General features: G+C 51.4%; 1 protein-coding gene across 1 annotated transcript in view; it reads right to left on the reverse strand.

Annotated features, from left to right (window-relative positions):
* Positions 1-18,568, reverse strand: part of LOC125717464 (trinucleotide repeat-containing gene 18 protein-like) — a 47,672-nt gene that overhangs the window by 5,143 nt on the left and 23,961 nt on the right. The window contains 17 exon segments of the mRNA XM_048990406.1: positions 91-327; positions 561-1,852; positions 2,072-2,224; positions 3,138-3,254; positions 4,245-4,353; positions 4,680-4,755; positions 9,731-9,848; positions 10,169-10,313; positions 10,395-10,544; positions 11,017-11,405; positions 12,058-12,294; positions 15,395-15,652; positions 16,243-16,618; positions 16,708-16,882; positions 17,016-17,129; positions 17,451-17,584; positions 18,165-18,319. Coding sequence (XP_048846363.1) covers positions 91-327; positions 561-1,852; positions 2,072-2,224; positions 3,138-3,254; positions 4,245-4,353; positions 4,680-4,755; positions 9,731-9,848; positions 10,169-10,313; positions 10,395-10,544; positions 11,017-11,405; positions 12,058-12,294; positions 15,395-15,652; positions 16,243-16,618; positions 16,708-16,882; positions 17,016-17,129; positions 17,451-17,584; positions 18,165-18,319 — 4,235 coding nt within the window.

Consider the following 18,568-nt stretch of genomic DNA (forward strand, 5'->3'; position numbering starts at 1 on the left):
AGACAATGAGGCACTGGCTGATGTATACGTCAGCTCTGATTAAATCTTTTGTGGAAAGATCTATGAACATATGAAAGCAACAGATCTCACCTTTCCTTCGTGAAGCTTTTTCCCAGGGTTAGTTTCCTCGGGATGGTAGAACCACTTCACTCGGACCACCATATTGTTCCCCCAGGACTCCCACATGCTCTGGATGCGCCCAATATATGGCAGGTTGGGTCTTCCGGCAGAAAGAAACACCGCGCAATCTCCGATGCGGATCATCTCCTTCCCGCGCATGATAGCTTTGTAAAAAAGCTTCTTTGCCTTTCCTTTCATTCCACGCCTCTGCAGAGCAATTAACACAGAAACCAGGCTTTGAGAAAGTGTTTCAAATCGCTCGAATATAAAGCTGTCACTCAGCTTACGATGCCAGTAATGAATGTCAACAAAGGCAGTCATTTTCATTCAGTCTAAACAGTCCCTCTAGCACAGCAGTTACTCGTTAATGCTTGAGACCACAAAACAAGGCAGACTGAGCATTTTTGCATAAAATGGATCTGTGAACAATGAATTCTCACCTGTGTTGGTTTACCGAACCACTTCCACAGCTGTCTAGCTGGAAGAAAGGCAGAGATTTTGGGTCTGTTCTCCACAGAGGGCAGACGTTGCCTCTTGGCTAGCTCCTTGGTAGTAGGGAGATGGATGCCTTCGCGCCTCTTGGCCCTTCCACTGCCTTGCTGCTTCTGTGGAGCTTGCTGCCTTGGACCTTTAGAGGTGGGGGGAGATGAAGCAGCCTGAGGTTTTGTGGACTGCTGGTCTCCCATTTGGGGTGACGCCTGCTGTGCCATGGAAGACGTCTGGGGGGAGGTTAGGGCCTCCTCGTCGGAGCTGCAGGAAGAGTCCTCGTCGGTCGTGGATGAGGAGGAGGATGACGACGACGACGATGAAGAGGAGGATGATGAGCAGGAGGTGGAGCCAGAGGATGATGATGAGGAGCTGCTGGTAGAAGAGCTGGACGAGTTGGAGGCGGGACTGGAGGCACGGGAGCTGCTGGAAGTTGCGTCCTCCTGCGTCTCCTTTTTCTGCGATCTCTCTTCTTCATCACCTTCTGACTCAGAGCTGGAGCTGGAGCTGCTGCTGCTGCTACTGCTCTCAGACTCTGCGTCCTCGTTCGCTTGGGCATCCTTGGCCTTTGCCTGCCCATCCCCCCCGCTTCCCAGCTCTCTAATGTTATAGGCTGAAACGTTTCCCATCTTGGGAACATCTAGATCTGAAGCTTTAGCCTTGGGCGATTTCTGAGGAGTTTCCCCTGGAAGGACGGCACCGTACGCTATGCCCATCGTGGTCTTGTGCTCTTTTTTGGACAGGCTCTGGTCTTCCATCATCATCAGGGCTTTGGTCTTCTTGGTTTTGGGAGACATCACGCCTTCGTGGTCCAGCTTGATCATAATCTCAGCCTGAGGCGCTTTCCTCTGCGGCTTTGTTCCAAGCCCACCCTCGGGGGGATCTTCACTGTTCTTTCCTCTCTTGACCGATCTGACTTTCCCCGTTCCACCGCCTTCGTTATTTGGTACGAAGGAGCCGAGGGAACCGGCAGAGTCTGCAAATATATCGACCGGCAGGACCTTCCCATACATAGGAGCAGTGTAGACAGGCTGCAGATGGGAGTACGCTTTGGTGCAAGCTTTCACTCCTGCAGCTTTCTTCTGTCGTCCACCAGACATCAGGACAGAGGACCTGGCTGTCCCAGCCTCCTGGCATTTTCGACCCGGCCTAGGTCCTGGTCTTCCAGAGACCTGGGGCTTCGTCTGGGTATCTGAGGAAGAGGAACCCGCTGCTTTATCTTGCCCTTCCGGAATGGTCTCTGGCTCTGTGAAGGAGAAGCGGGATTACCAGGCCAACATTAACCACGGTTCATGGTAAGGGTAAAACTGTCCCATCACTCCAAGCCCAGATGTAGTTAAAAGTTCCCAAATTGTCTTCCTTACGAAAACAGACAGAATTTTCACAGACAGGCATTGAAAAGTTTCCTTGCAGTTTGTGACCTGCGCTTTAAATTATCTATCCAGTAGCTTTTTTGTGGCATTACCCGGCTTCGGCTTGGGTTTTCTCCCCCGGCTTTTCGGGGTAGCCTCCTCCGGGACCCGCGACTCAACCTCTTTGCTCTCCGGTACGTCCTTGCTGGTCTTCCTGCCCCGCCTCTTCGTGCTGGGTACCAGAAGAGCAGGAGATGGCTCCGCACCTATGGGACAGACCAGGCAGCTGGATTTATGAGGGGCTCAGACATACACGCGTTGGGGGGAGTGTGGAGTGTGTTTCAGAATACAAACTAACTGAAAAGCAGTACAAAAATCACATCAGACAGGGGGCACTACAGACATTACTTACGCTACCTCAACAAAATGGTAGAGATAACTTATATATAGCATCCAATAATATAGCCTATGTCACTCCATGCTCAAGCCGTGTCCATTCAGGCTTTTTATAGCAAGGAAGGTATTAGGTGGCTACTCCCGCAATCAAACTTTACAGACATCTTAGTGTTATAGGTCAGGGATCATTTAAAAAAACACACAGAATAAAACTATCCCAAAATAACACGGCTATGAATCAGAAACATTCAAGAGGAGGCAACGAAATTACATTTATGCCTAGAGAACTAATTTAACCGATATGAAATACAAGCGTTCTGCGTGACCTGCAAGATATTTCTATAGACCCAATGTATGTGGATATTTTCATAAAGTGTTTTGTCCATGTTTTCATTTCTCCCCCCTAAAAAAAAACTATTTTTGGAAAGGTTTGGTGCTCTTTTAACTGGGGGAAAACCAGTGAGGCTGGGAACCGCATTTGCGGAATATATCGGACATGCTGATAAATCAGGGAGATGGCCATTTAAAACACATCTCTGTCTGTGCTAGCAAAACAAATCTCCCCGGCAGCATTCATCGCTAAACTTCAAAGGCCAAAACCAACAGATCGCAGGCTGACCCTCACCCAAATAAAACAGCCCCCTGGCCCCAAGTTTACATTACTTTAAAAATATTATTTGAATATCAGTAGCAGAGCTAAATGTGGCCCTTAGTGAGGAGCCCCACCACACTCAGATGTGCCCCCTCAAATGTCGGCCCCCTCCCGCTTCGCCAGACACCTACACTGGATCTTGTAGTCGGGGGGGAGGAGGCGGATGTGAGACAGAGGGATCCGCCCGGTGTCCCCGTCATCAAACTCCACGGTTATCAAGTCGTCGTCCTCGTCCCCGTCCGGGTTTCCTGTCGGCATGAGAGCAGGACAGGCCATGAGATGCAGTCCCACGAACGTCATGCCCAGACGTCGCACAGGACTGGCTGGCACTTGGAACATGCCAACAAATTGAAGAACGAAAGTGTAAAACGCCCATCCCTTTAAGCAAACCAAGGACGCCGGTGAGGAGAATCCCATGCTTTTAAAGGGACAGAATACAAAAGCATATTCATGAGGTCGACGTCCCTCCCAGTCACGCCATATAACTGGATGGGATTCCTCTGCCTCCCAGTATCCTTGAATCCTACAGGCTTCAGGACCAATCAGTGTGGCCTCCCCAACCCAGCCTGTGTTCCCCCAAATGAATGGGAGCTCATTGTACACCTTCATTAAACACAGCCTTCCCAAAATACAACAGCCATTGTATCATGAAATTCTCTGAGTGGACCTTGCATTTCCTACATTCATAGATTCCGAAGCCTGGATTTTGGCCTAAGTGGTTTCATCTTCCAAATCCAATACCTCTGTAGGTGGTGATTCTAGTTGGGGGGGGGGGTAATAATTTCTTCTAGAGGTAAGGGCTACAGAACTTTCCCTAGCAGCCTTCACATAGAACTCAGGCCTCTGCTCAGAGCATGAGCTTCTAATGGGAGCAGATGCTGTTCCACCCTTATCTCAATCTGACAGGAGGGTCTGCATCCATATGCAGCATGCAGGCAGATGGACAGGGGTCAAATTTTCACAGAAAATCATTCTCACATCACACGTGCCCCACTCCCTGTACAAATGTGCTGTCCAGCCAAGGTGTGAGCTACCCTGAGGGGACAACCAACATCTGTCCTCCTGGTGCGATTAGGGGTTGCCCCTATTTTGGGATGGGACAAACAGAAAGGGGCAGAAGAGCTCAGTTTCAAGGGATGAATCTGGTGCAGCAGACGTGGAAAGATGGGGCCGAGAGGACCTTCAACCGGAAGGTCTTCCGGAAAACACAGTAAGCAAGAAGGAAAAGGCAGTGTTACCCCTGACAACAGTGCCCGGGTAGAGGCAGCGGTACTGCTGGCTCCAGTAAGCAGCGATGCGGGTGCCTTCAGGGAGGTACCTCACGGATGGAGGCTTCACGTCGATAATCTGTAAGGGAAAATCAGCGTGTGGGCCCAGCTCTGACGTAAAGGGAAGCGAGGGGAAGAGCAGATTAAACAGCGTTTAGGAAAGCCGGGCTGGGTGAGGGGGAGCGGGACAGCGGTAAGTTTATATACTGTTTATCTTCATCAAGCATCTGGGGAACATGAAATCATTCTGTTGCGTCGCTCCCTTTCCAGAAAACGGCATGAATCATCAGCTGCGATGAAAACGGATTCATAAATCTGTCTGAGGGGCCGCGGTAACACCGGGTATTTTTGGCAAGGGGAGAGGCTGGCCTTCCGCGTCTGGGGAGGGGGGGGGGGGGTACTCACCGCTTCCTGCAGCAGCTGCTCCAGGCAGTAGATGTGGGGTCGGTTTCCCCGCTCGCCCTCCACCATCACCCTGTATCTGCAAGATACGAGCCCCCCACAACCTGGAGTTAGAACTTCCGGGAAGTGGGCCGCTCTGTAGAGTAACCACCGGATCTTCGCAGCCACATGCACACGCACGTTAAAACTACACACCCCACCCTAACCCCCAACAAAAACAATATTTCTGCGCTGGTTCATAATTGCATGTCTTAGGGTTGATCCTCGCTCGCCCGCCTGATCGATAGAGGTATGACCTAGGAGCATCTAAATAAGCCCCGAGCTCAGGCAGTTTCAGAGGTCGCTCAGACTCTTTGAGGAGAGAAGCCTTTGAGGACCAAACGATGCTTTGAAGAGCCTTTCAAAGAGATATGCCCTGTGGAATCCGACGTCTTCCAGCAGGCTTGCTGATGCCCTACTCTCACGCTTTGGGGAGGGAGACACAGAGGTGGTCATGGGGCTGACGTAAAGGAGAGGCTTTGTGGTGATCTACAATGGGGAGATGGGTTTATCCGATAAGTTGAACAGCGTCCCGGTTCCCATTGTGCTGTAGCCATGGCCACCGAAGACAGGAGAGGAGTCGGTCATTGTCACGAGAGCGTTCCGGGTGCAGAACCTGACGGAACAGGCAGGCTGCTCCAGCTGCTCATAATGTATGTCGCCGGAACCGTCGGCATGAATCACCGCAAGCTGACACTTGCATAGTTACGGTAGCGTTTTTAGAAGCTCAGCTCCCTGCACCCCACCCCACCCTGAACATCACCGTGACCTGGTTCTTTCAACCAGCCATCAGAATGTTCTATATTAAGGGGGTGGCCATTTTTCCAGTACATAACAGAAATCTAAGCGATTCCGGGAGTAAATTAATTTCAGGCTGTCTGCTGCAATAACAGTAATGAACTCTGTTAAAAGGCCGTTTTCAGAGGGAAAGGGAACGCGGGCTTTAATCTTAAAGACAAACAGCTTGGAATGCCCCTGGCAACTCGGGATTGTCAGCATCAGCTGCCACGTATTTTTATATATTTTGCAGCTGTTTTAAACATAAATGTGCTCCCAGCGGGACCCTTGTGAAGCGATCAGGCTGTCTGCAGAACTCCGGCCAGGCGATGCTCAATGCGCGCTGCGCAAAGTAAAGGGCGTCATTGAAATGAAGCTTTGATGTATGGGGGGGGGGGGTGTATTACCGTGGCCAGATCAGGAGCAGATTCTGCTTCCCTCTCAGGACAGATTGGGAGTCAGTTCAGTTCAGAACCAGAGATCTTAAATGGATTCTACTCACCCTTAGTCAAATTACACATCACATCATTAAATTTCCCAGCTAATCCCCCCCACCTACCCACCACACACACGCGCGCACACACACGCACACACACACACACACACACACACACACACACACACACACACACACACACACACACACACACACACACACACACACACACACATTTGTATTCATATCTTTCTGGGGACCGTTCATTCATTTCTATGGGGGAAAACTAATGCCAAACATTGAACCCTAACCTTAACCATAAACAAACAAACAAAATACAAGACTTTTGGCAATTTCACTTTTTTGATTTTTTGATTGCAGTCAGGGGGAGGCATGGTGGTGCAGTGGTTAGCACTGTTGCCTCACACCTCTGGGACCCGGATTTGAGTCTCCGCCTTGGTCACATGTGTGTGGAGTTTGCATGCTCTCCCCATGTCGTCGTGGGGTTTCCTCCGGGTACTCCGGTTTCCCCCCCACAGTCCAAAAACATGCTGAGGCTAATTGGACTTGCTAAATTGCCCGTATGGTGTGCATGTGAGAGTGGATGGTGTGTGAGTGTGCCCTGCGATGGGCTGGCCCCCCATCCTGGGTTGTTCCCTGCCACATGCCCATTGCTTCCGGGATAGGCTCCGGACCCCCCACGACCCAGTAAGATAAGTGGTTTGGAAAATGGATGGATGGATGGATGATTGCAGTCACAGATTTTTGGAAAATGGTGTTTCCCCTTGTGGGGACCCAAAAGGTGGTCCCCACAACGTCAAAACAACAGGTTTCTCTCTCTCACACACACACACACTTGTTTAATATCTTTGTGGGTTTTCTCCATTCATTTCTCTCTGGATAAAATGAAAAGACAACGTTATATTATAAAACAGATTTGCATTTTTAAATGCTGCTTTAACCCTGGTTCTGCTGGCAGACGGCTACACTGCGAGGCAGGCAGGCAGGCCGCTTCCAGGCTCAACGTTTCTAAGACAGCAGTATATTACAACAATGTGAAACCAGAGATACTAGCAGTGACCAAAGACCTGCCAGGCAGAGGGTGGAAGCAACTTTCTAATGGCAGAGATGACCTTTATCTAGCTATGTCACATAAATCGGAGGATGACCTCAAGTGACCTTCAGGAACAATGGGGAACTGCTAGGACATTCATAAGAGGAGTTCAGTCCTACAAAGCAAGGCAGAAGCCCTTCATAGATGAGAAGCAAGGAAGAGCCAAGTTGATGTTTGCATTTTGCATTAATAAGATCCAATATTTTTATGCTATTGTTGAAGCACTGACATCTCATTCCTGATGCTTCCATGTCTTGCAGCCTATGCTGGTTTGGATAAGCTCACTGGATACATCATGGGAAGACCGGTGATAAATTGATTATTGTAGGTCCTAACCAGCAACGCCACCTGCTGGCAAGGACAGATTTGCAGCATGACGTTTCCACGCGCCTGGTTGGTTTCATCCCCACAAAGTCCCAGGCATGTTCGCAGCATTACTGTGGGCCGATCCGGAGGAAGACGAGCGCGGCGATGGCCCAGAATCCCCATCTTCCCAGAATGCACAGCGGGGCGGGGCAGGGCCAGCTCAGGGATGGCAGCAGCTGACGACGAGAATCGCGCCGCTTCTCCATGCTGTCTTCATGTGCACGGCTTCATTCAGAGCCCAAATCCGCCCGCAGGCCACACACGCACCCGGCCGTCACGGGAAACACGATTAGACTGAAAAAAGCACTAACTAAAGGAGGAGAAGCAGCAGTGACCCGGCAGGCATACACTCCCCCCGTATCAGTGCTAAGTCCAGCTAAGCAAAACGACGCTTTGGGCTCAAAGGAGATGAATAACACTACCAGAAGTCCCCCCCGCCAAGAAATAGTTAATCTTCCCATTTTAACACAGCAGCCGCATCTCTGAAGTGATTAGGCTGTGTGTGATACAGCACAGACATGCAATACTGACGCGTCGGGCGGCGCCAGACAGCCTCCGACATCCCAAAGGGAAGGAGAGAGACTCCGGGACATTTGGTCTACACAGAATCAACAATGGACGCAAAAACACACCTTTTCAAATTTAAATGCATTAAGTTTCAGACCTAAACATCCCCTCCCTAAACTTGGGGAAACATGGGAACTCGGGAAAGGTATTAAAATTCTATCCACCCATGTCCTATAACTGCTTGTCCTAGGCGGAGTTGTGGGGGTCTGGAGCCTATCCTGGAAGATAGCAATGCAAGGGAATAACCCGAGACAGGACATGCATGCATGTGCTCGCACACTCGCAGTGGTCGGTAGGGGGACACCAGAGAACACAGGGAGAACATGCAAACTCCCCACATATGGGACCCTGGCAGAGACGCGAATCCTGGTCCCACAGGTGTGAGGCAACAGTGCCACTGTGCTACCGGGCTTCCCCACTATTAATATTATTGTGGACTCTGGATTACTACTCACAAACTGGTCATACTGGTTGCTCCTTTAGAGTCGGCACAGGAACTGGTTTTTAGACATTCACTTTCCAGCCCTGGATGCATTAATCTCTCCACAAAACAGAACAATAACTCGGCCCGTCGCAGACAAAGGCGGGCACACGCGCAGTCGAATTGCAATTAAGTGCAAATGAGAGTGCCCCGCAGGGCGGAAAGTCAGTCGACAGGAATCCCAGCCGGTACATCCTACTCCTCTGCCGCTGAGCCGCCATGGAGAGGTACGGTCAAAGCGACTGGGAGTGCTGGACCCATACAGGCAAAGGAAAAAACACAAGAACATCCGAGCACAGACCTGCATAGCGGTTCATGACTAAATAAATACTACAGGCTGGATCGCAGCCTCCGGGCTTACACACGATATACAAAGCAAACACTCATAACCAGCCGTCGAAAGTGAGAGAGTGGAGGAGTTCACTGTGTTACTGGGGGGTCGTATTTCAGAATATACTTCCCCCCCCCACATAAATGCATGGCGACTTCTCCCAGTGAATAACAAGCCTCATTTTGCACTTACGGGGAAATTAAATTATGGGTCATTTCATTTGCATCGCGGTGAAGGGAGAGAAACATTCGAGGGGCCGGATCCCGCAGAAGCCGCCCTCGCTTCGTGCTCGCAGAAGCATTCCGGGTAGTTTGGAAAAAAACCCCGGAGTCATAAAACGGGATCTGCCGGCGCTCAGACGCATCTGTCAGTTTTACGGCCTGGGGTTTGTGTTTATATCCGAAGCACGAATTCCGTTTTACGCGAGCAGTAACTCAGCAGCACGCTGCGCAATAAAGTGCTTCCCGAGCGAGCGAGCCGCGATGGTTAAGGTTCCTTAAAACTATCCCCATGGAGGGGGGGGCACACAGGGAGCCACCCTCTCTGATGATGGACGCAGTACAGGCTGGGAGGAGGACCTGAAAAGGGGGGACTGTGAGCAGACACCTCCCTGGCTGAGACGTAAACAATTAATCCCATATGAGACGTCTGGGGTAAGCGGGGGGGCAGGGAGACACGCATCCGAGCACTCAGCCTGGCCATTTAGCAAATGAACAAAAACCGGCACCCCCTCCCCCCCCCAGACAACGTCCCACGTAAACGACCTTATTGTTACATTGTCAATGCTGCGGAAAAGCTAGTGAATCACAGCTGCAGGAACGTGAAGAGAGAGAGAAACAGAGAGAGAGAGAGAGAGAGAGAGAGAGAAACAGAGAGAGAGAGAGAGAGAGAGAGTATGATGGGGGGGAGGTGTCACTGCTTTCCAGACCGGGGGTGCACTCACATGTCTGGTGAGTGCACAGTGCTGACGTGGCCGGCGTACAACAGCTTGTCGTCCATGGGGATGAGCACCCTCAGGCCGTCCTTTAGACCATCCTTATCGATCACGCAGTTCTGGGGGGCTGTAAGGCATACGCACACACACATGCACACTTCAGAGGGAGGGAGCATAGGCGGGGCAGGCAGCTGAGGCACCACGAGTGTCTGATCGGCCGGTCGGCTCTGATTCGCTGGATGTGTACGTGTCGGTCTGCTCCCCGCATATTAAAACACTAACCTTCGTGACAATAACCAAGAGGCCACTTTGCAGCTGATTTTTGCAAACTGTACTGCAGGCCATTGCGAGAGGCCGGCCATCCCGAGTCACCAGTAAAGGGGGTCGGCACAATGCCATGAGACTGGCCGGATGCTGGCTGATTTGCCTGATGGTGACAGGGCTCACCGGGGGTGCTAGGCCGGTCCAAGGGTGCCCCCTGCGGAAGGTTCTCATCCTCTGAGAAGCTGCTGTCCTGGCTGGGTTCGAAGTCCTCGTCGGCAGCCATGCTCTCCATCAGCTTGCTGACGGCCCCGCCTTTCCCCCGAGGCTGCTGGGAAACGAAGGAAATCAGAGCTTTAGTCTCACCCATAGCCCCCCACCCCCCCCAAGCTCACCAAAGGGTGTTGCCCACCTCCTTCTTGATCTCCCCCTGCTTGGACTTGGTCCTGCCCTTACGACCCAGGCAGACGGGGGATCCAGGCGTGGCAGGGAGGGGTTCCACGGGGGTGCTGCTCAACGGCGGGGGGGACATGCTCAGGGGGCGCTCCGGGTCCTTTTTTTTCTGAAAGACAGACAATGATGAATAGATTCAGCATGGAAACCATGTCCAGAAAACGAGAACCACCCCCCCCCAACCCCAAATGAAATTTATGTGAATGACTGCATCAACGTGGTAAACGTGGAATGCAGCTCTGCAGGGTAGGGGTCTGGGTCTGTGTCTGGAAGGTCATTGGTTTGAATCCCGTGACCAGCAGAGAGATTACATCACTGCCAGGCTCATGAGCGAGACCCTTAACCCTTAAAGCTGCTGCAGGGCTGTTGGATAAATGGTCAGGCCATCGCACTGACCCCGGCAGTCTCACAGGAAAGCAAGGATACGTACAAAGCAAAACACTCCCAGTGGTCATACTGGCTCAAATACAATGAAAAGTATCAAAGACACATTCTGGCATTACCCACAATCCCTTCTCTGTGATTGCAACCTGAGGCGGGTCTGTCATATTATAGGGAAGGGCGCCGGGGGAGGAAAGCACCTTTCCTGCATCCTTGAGCTCACGGGACGTGGCGGCCTCCTTCCTTGGACAGCGCATGGCTTTGGGGAGAAGAGGTGGGGGGCTTTTGGCCGGGGGGGAGGTGGCATCGTGGAGGAAGATGCGCTCGCTGCGCCGGCGCGCCCAGGGGTCCTCGTCGCTGGCGTCCGGCCCCAGCTCCAGGCTGGACTCCCGCGGCGAGCGCAGCCTCTTGGGCCGCCGGCCCCGCCCCCCGATCGCCTTCAGCCTGAAGGGGCTGGCATCCTCACGCCGGGCGCTGGCAGGGGGCAGGAGGGGCAGCTCAGGGGGTGCCCTCTTCCCGTGAAGCAGTGAGGGGAAGTTCTTACGGATCTTGACATCGCTGTCTGAGTCTGTGTACTCAAACTCCGTACCTGAAGATAAGACGCATGGCAGGTACCTCTTTATTATTCTGCTGACTAACCGCTGTTGCCTGTAGGTCCTTCAGGCCCTTTCTGGGCAGAAGCCTGACAACAGAAAAGCCCAGAAGCTTCCGAAAGCACTTCAAAAGCAGAGCTAATCCACGATGGCCGACACGCTCTCCAGCTCCCCGACTGCACCCGTGGGACACGTGGGCCCTGTGGCCTGTCTGTTACTGTGCTAGCCCACTGCTAACCTAGGCTGAAATGCTAGTATCATGCAAGTATCTGAAAATGCCTTTATGTCATCAGATTGTGAGAGGAAGCTGGCACTGACTACCAAACAAAGCAGGGCACCTAAGGACGGTTCAACTTTGGTAAACCTTCCCAAGAAACACCTGAGCAGAAAAGGTCAAAGGTCTGCACGACGCGCTGGCATTCCCTGCCTAGTGACCACCAAACAAGTAACCAATGGCAAGCCACAGACATAATGTTTCCACCTAACCTGAATGGTCAGGAGCTCACTACTCACACATGATTGGACGATGGAACTGGCCGGCTTTCCACCCAACGAAATGTCCCTCAATAACCCAAGGTTGCTGTCCCACCCAATACGTGACTATAACATTCTTTCATCCATCCCACCAGCCCCAGTGTTGTGGATTACCCAGAAGGCTCTGCCTTGCTTCCTTCTTCCTTGCCTTCTGCTTGGCCTCCAGCTGAATAATGGAGAGCGGCGTGGGCGTGACAGGGCTGGGGATGGCACTGGCAGCGAAGCGAGCGAGCATACCCAGGCCGCTCTCCTCCAGCGAGGACGAGCAGAGCCCATCGCTCCCGTCCAGCCCAAACTCATCCTCCTCCTCGTCCTCTTCCTCGTCATAGTCCTCCTTATCCGAGAAGTAATCTGAGAAAAAATAAATTAAAAAAAAAAAAAAAACAAAATTTGGATTTCCCAGCAAGGAGACCCAAGAGAAGTCAGATCAAATGTCTGAAATGTCTCCTCAACACAATACACAAAAACAACTTTACACTCAAAACACCTCATGACTATCAAGCAGCTAAAATCCTTCAGAGCTCACCATGCAAAAGATGGATAGATAAATCCAGATCTCACATCTCTGTCTACAACAGCAGCTGCTGTAAAACAGTCACATGCGTGTATGACACGATCACTATCTGCTGAGGCATTCCCTCATTTTGACTTGGGGGGGGGAATAGGGGGGGGCAAGTAAACGAAGACACCCCACTGAGCCTCTGGGACGCATCTGCTGTCCCCCCGCAGAGGCGGCACCGTGCAGCGTGTCACCAACTGCCACCGAAGATCGGATGTCTGGGGGCCTAAATTTACCAAGGAGGGAGTGTTGCCGTGACGACACAGCGGCCCGAGACTAAGCGGGGGAACAAAGCCCGATTTAACGGGGCCGTCCTGAGCGGGCCGGGGCGCCGCATCTGCACACATCCAAATTTAAAAAAGAATGAAGATTGATCCAGCCAGCTTGAGGCTGGAGGGCCGGGCAAATCCAGACACATCTAACCGGGGAAGTCAGAACTCCCAGAAGGAAATGGGTTGGGGGGCTTTATGACATGCATGCCGCTTTCTTTTAAGGTTACTAATACAGACTTGTTAGTTGCATGTGTTTGATGCGTTTGAGGGCGGGAACTGAAAGGAGGAGACTGGAAAAAGGTCTAATCAGACAGCAGGAACCCTGCTCTCAAAAACCAGGCAGATGTTACAGAAGGACGAGGACACGAGACATTGCGTGTCAGCCAGGTCGGCACAAACACATACAATTATATATAAAAACGCAGGAAGGGGTTAAAGGGAGGCAGGGGTTTAGAACAGTGTTTCCCAACCGGGTCCACATTTCTGCTCCCTCCCTTTCCCAAACGTGGATTGCCAGGGGGGGTCCTCATGGACCAGGTTGAGAAACACTGGTTCTGAAGCAGCCAAAGTGTGCATCTTTGGCCCTGAATGCAGGTATAACACACAGAGACAAGGCAGGGTAACCCTGAGCAATCAAAATTAAACAGAGAGCAGAAGAAGCAAGCCTGGGGGGCACATGAAGAGCATTGCGTGGGCAGGCCTGTATGGCTCACAGGCCCCAGGGGCCCGTCTGTCAAAGGGGGGCCTCACCAGCCTTGGTTATGCTTAACCTGGTCCAGCATCGTCTTCCTCATGACCTCACCTACCCCTATAACCCACTGCAACTATAGTGACGTACAAAAGAACATCTTGGTTCTGTAATAATGATGATGATGATCATCATTATCGTTACTACATCCTATGGATAAAATGTCCATAGCAAACCCATAATCTGCTGCATAACTGAGGTGGGTCCAAGCCCCTGCCCATCTCTCTGAGGACCACTTTTAACAACCACCAGCTTACTTATCAAAAAAAATTCCAGAACCTCCCATATGAATGTACACTAAAGCAACAGACACACTACGTTCAACCTATTTAAACTTACCCTATAAATTCTAAGGAAATTATATCCTTGGTTTTCTATACCACCTTCTACCCTTCACTTCAGCATCAACCCCTTACGCACTAAAACCTCAAACTGTGCTGTCAGGAAATATCTGCCTCAAAGAAGGGTTGTGGTCTTGGATGCTCCAGGTCAAGCATAACCACAGCTTTGGGGCACAGACTCTGCTGTGTTCAAGTCACATCTGAACAGGATCAACCTCCAAATGGTGATTTTTCAGATTTGTTTGAGCTTTGTTCTTCGCTGAAATGTAGGACAAGTGATTAGTCGAAACTCAAATCAAAAGGACCATATTTTATATTAAAGAAATAAGATTAGAAGGCTGCCGTTCCTACTTACAGGACAATGTTCATGGCTCAGGTGACATGGAAAGTGACCTCGCGCAGCCCAGCTGCCTGCCCTACTCCCAGCCAATCGCTTCGCTTCTTTTTTGCGTAGCGGGACAAGCAAACGCATAAGACCGATAAGACAGTGAAAAGCATCATGGGTAGGAGAGGGGGGGTCAGAGGAGGGAAAAGATGGCTGGACAGCTGCGGGGAGAAAGCAGGCATTCTAACACAGCTAGGTTATTCGTAGTTTAGTTCACATGGCGCGCCCCATTTTCCAAATATCCCTCAGAGACAGCCAAGAAGCGGCGGAGCAAAGACGCAGCTAAAGCCGCCGGAGCTGGCTGGAGAAACCGCGGCCCCAAGTCAGCAGCGAATGAAACCAAGCGAGAACAAATTTGGCTTTTTTTGTGCACATAAAGAGAGAGAGAGAAAAACCTGCATGAAATAGGTGTTTACATATCTACACTAAAAAAAAAAAAAGAAATCGTGCTTTGTTAAATCATTTACGTTTCCCTTTACAAAACCAAAAAAAATGTATTAGTGGCCCTATGATCGATGAATCACTTAGGGTATTTTCTCATTCAGTAAAAAATGTCCATGCTGGTCTCCTGCTGAGATACTGAAACTGGTTTGACCAGCCCAACCCCCAATACTCCTGTTCCAGGTAACCTCCCCCCCTTGCAGCCAACCCAAGTGTCAGATCTGGGGACGGTTTTGCCTTTTTGGGGAGAAATAAGATGTTCTCTTTGGTAAGCCTCGGTTACAGTTGTGCAGAAAGGGATATTTGAAGAACAGAGCAGTATTTAGGAATGGCGTGAAGCAGCAGCCTAGTCATCTACATGGAGGTGAGGCAGGACACAAAGGCACACAGTTCACTTCTTTCCATGAAAACGAGAGCAGCATGTTTAATAAGCTTGGGTACCAAACTGCAGTACAATCATCAGGCAAAAAGTTCCCACACAAACTCCCATTACAGTTCTAAAAACGCGACAAAAATTAAAAATCAAGTCATTAAAAGAGGGGGTGAGGGGAGACTCGAAAAAGAGCCAATATAAATCACACAGTCAGAGCGCAGGAGGCAGGCTTTGCTGCCGGGAACAGGCCAAACGAGGGGGGGCTCCCTTGCTGGCCAGGGAAGGGCTGAGAGCTACCATCTGAATTCTGTACAGAGGACGGCTCTAGTAACCTTGGTCGAACGAGTCCTCGGAGGAGTACGCCTCAGCCTCCCGCAGGAGCAAAGCAAAGTGCTTGTGTTTCGTCTTGCCCAACTCCCGTTTTGGCTTCACAGTCCCCGACGATGTGCCCCTCTTCCATGACGTGTGACTCTTGCGGGACCCGGAGCTGCTCAGGCTGGACCCCCGGGCCAGAGAGTTAGGCCGGCCCAAAACGGACCGGGACAGCCACCCGGCTTTTATAGACTTGTCCTCTTCTTCCGAGTCCGTGTCTGTGGGGGGAAAACCGGACTGTGTTTGTGCATGTTTCGAGGGAGGGGGGCACGGGGGGGGAGGGGCGAAAGGGGAATTTTTAGAGGGAAAGATCAGAACCAGACTCCGTCTTAAAACGTTATAATTTGAACACCGAGGGGAACAATGAATTCAACGCCTTTGGTTCAATCATGTTCAGAAAATAAACGCCATCTGTTAGCCTTCAGTAGGACAGGAGGAGCTTAGGCAAATCAATGCAGAACCAGGACCCCACTGAAACTCATACCCACAACACCCACTTTACCCATCTGCAAAAGCTGCATTTCCCAAATCTACCATTTGCCAACTGGATGCACACTTGACATACTCACATCAAGCTCATTTGTGGGTTTGGGAAATGGAACGTTCAGGCTCAGAAAGTAAAAATCCAAAAGATGATTTTGTTTCACCCAAACCAGTTTGGTATACGAGTACTAAACTGGTTGGTTGATACAAAAGTTTGGTACTTTGTGGACCAGAACTTTCCACCTCTGGTTAAATGCTCCCCGAAAGGCTTACAATGTGGAACACTTGGCACCCGCCAAATAAATAAATGCAAATGTTTACTTACTGTTGGAGTAGCTGCTAACTTCGGAGCGAGCCGGAGAGAAGGATGCTTTACTCTGACCTTTCAGCTTGTGGCTTTCACCAATGTGCTTCCTTTTGGCAGCCATTTTGTTTTTACCTCCCTTGGAAGGCTTCTCGTAGATGCCCAGGCCTTTTGAGAGCGCCTGCTTGCCCACCCTCGCTTTCATGTCCATTTCTTGGAGCGAAGGCAGCCTGCCACAACTACTGGAGCTCATGCGGGGTTTCCCTGAGGGGCACTCAAGAAACTTAAACGGATGCTTGTTGATCTTGCTGAGCTTGGTCAGTGACAAGGCCTTGTCCAGCTTGGTCGCCAACTCCTGCTCGCTAAGTCTCCTTTTCTTTGAGCTTTTACTCTGCATCTATCAGGGAACAGATGTTTTGGGGTCATTAGGCACCTCAGCCACGTCGTTTCTGACAACGGCACGTTTCAGGCACAGGCGACACCAACCTCCTGAGAACAGCTCAACAAAACCTCCGGATCATTCCAGCTCCTGTTCTTCCTCTTCGTCTTCAAGACTCCACCTTCCAGCTCCTCATCCTCCTCACGACCTGTGCCCTGGAAGCGTTTCCTCAGGATCTCCCCCGTCTCCGAATCTTCAGACAAGAGGGAGGTACGGCCAAAGCTGGGGGGACGAAAGGGACACCCACCTTACTGCCGGTGTCTGCGGACTGGGTCTGCATAAGAGGGTTTTGGTCGGCAGCTCAGGGCACGAGAAAAACGAGACGGAACAACAGGGCCGAGAAGGACACACTCACTTTCCACACTTGCCATCCGGCTTTCCAGTGGATGACGACAGGCTGCGTTTCCTCTTTCGGGGCCTCCCTGGGCCCCTCCTGGCCAGGCACCTGCTCCTCTCATCCGGCTTCTCCCTGCGGCAGACACCCACCAACGGGGAGTCAAACACCCCCCAGAAACTCCCAACCCCATCGCCATGTGCAGCACGGTTACTGTATGGACACATTCCAGTGTGGTAATATGGGCCATGAAAATTACTGGATTGAATAACAAATAAGCCAGCAGCAGTGGCGGTGAGGGGGGGTGGTAAAGCCTTCCAAGAAAAAGGTCAGGGGGACAACCGGGGGATCGGCGGGTGACGGCTCTTTGAGGAAGTCTCTGTGTCTGAAATACTAAGTAGCAGAGTGCTAAGAGACGCTGGTTGAGGTGGGGGGCTGGGGGAGGGGGGGACTCACTCGCTGTCACGGCGTCTCTGCAGCTTCCCCAGCTCCCTCTGCTTGTCCTTGTACCTCCTCTGCAGCTCGGCCAGCTTCATGCGGAAGTCCACCTCCATGGCATCTATGCCCTCCAAGCCAGACTTGGAAAACAGCTTTGGGGAGGGGAGGGGTAGGTATGACATGAACAGAACGGTGGGGGCAAGCATCACACACAAGGCTTTAAAGAACTTTAAGAACCTTTCATCAACTGCAGTAAAATGTGTCCTGGCACCTCTCCTGCCCTGGGGGGGGGGCATTTGGGAGCCATACATTTCAATTTGAATGCAAGCTCTGTGGCCTCCACAGCCCTGCTGTGGGATTTTGACTGCAATCTCCAAGCCTACTTTGAGGCAAACCGATATTTATGTAAAGCGAGAGCAGCACAAACACGAGGTCTGGCCGCATAAGGGCGCCTTTTTCGCGGCCCCACACTCCTCCAGTAATCCATGGCCCATCCCTCTTCCCATTTCCTGAAAGCAAATGCATTTTTGACACCTCTAAAAAAAAAGGCCAAACAGAAAACATTTTGCTTTAGGAAAGGTGTCTCCGAAAAGCCCGTCACACGCCAACAAGCATGGCACCATGGGCGGGGAGCAAGCCCTGCAACACGGCATAAATCAGCCAAACTAACACACAGAGCGAGATCAGGGTGAGATCAGGTGCCTGGAGCCGGCCGATCCACCAGCGACTTACCGGCTCGTCCTTTTTCTGCATCCAGCTGTATTTCTTGTTGGGGTCAAGCTCTCTTGGGAGGCGGAGGCTCACTGGAGGGGGCATCTCCAATGCCTCTAGCAGCACCTGCCTGCTGGCCGCCAGGAGGCTCTCTAGAGCAGAGGGTGCCGTCATGCCTGCGCAGATACGCCCATAAATCAACACAGAGCAGGACGCAGACAGGCCACTAGCACCACAATCACAGAACTCGGACCAGGGGGGGAATCGCCGTCAACCTCAGCTCTAATCCATCTCACCAAGGTCACACTAATTAGTGTGAACACAAGAGATACAACATCCATTTGGATTTCCGTAGCTCAGGCCTGCTCATTTTGCCCCCTGGTGACCACGTCAACATGCATCACACACACACACACCAACCACAC

The sequence above is a fragment of the Brienomyrus brachyistius genome, chromosome 22 (genome assembly GCF_023856365.1).
Source record: "Brienomyrus brachyistius isolate T26 chromosome 22, BBRACH_0.4, whole genome shotgun sequence".
NCBI lineage: Eukaryota > Metazoa > Chordata > Actinopteri > Osteoglossiformes > Mormyridae > Brienomyrus > Brienomyrus brachyistius.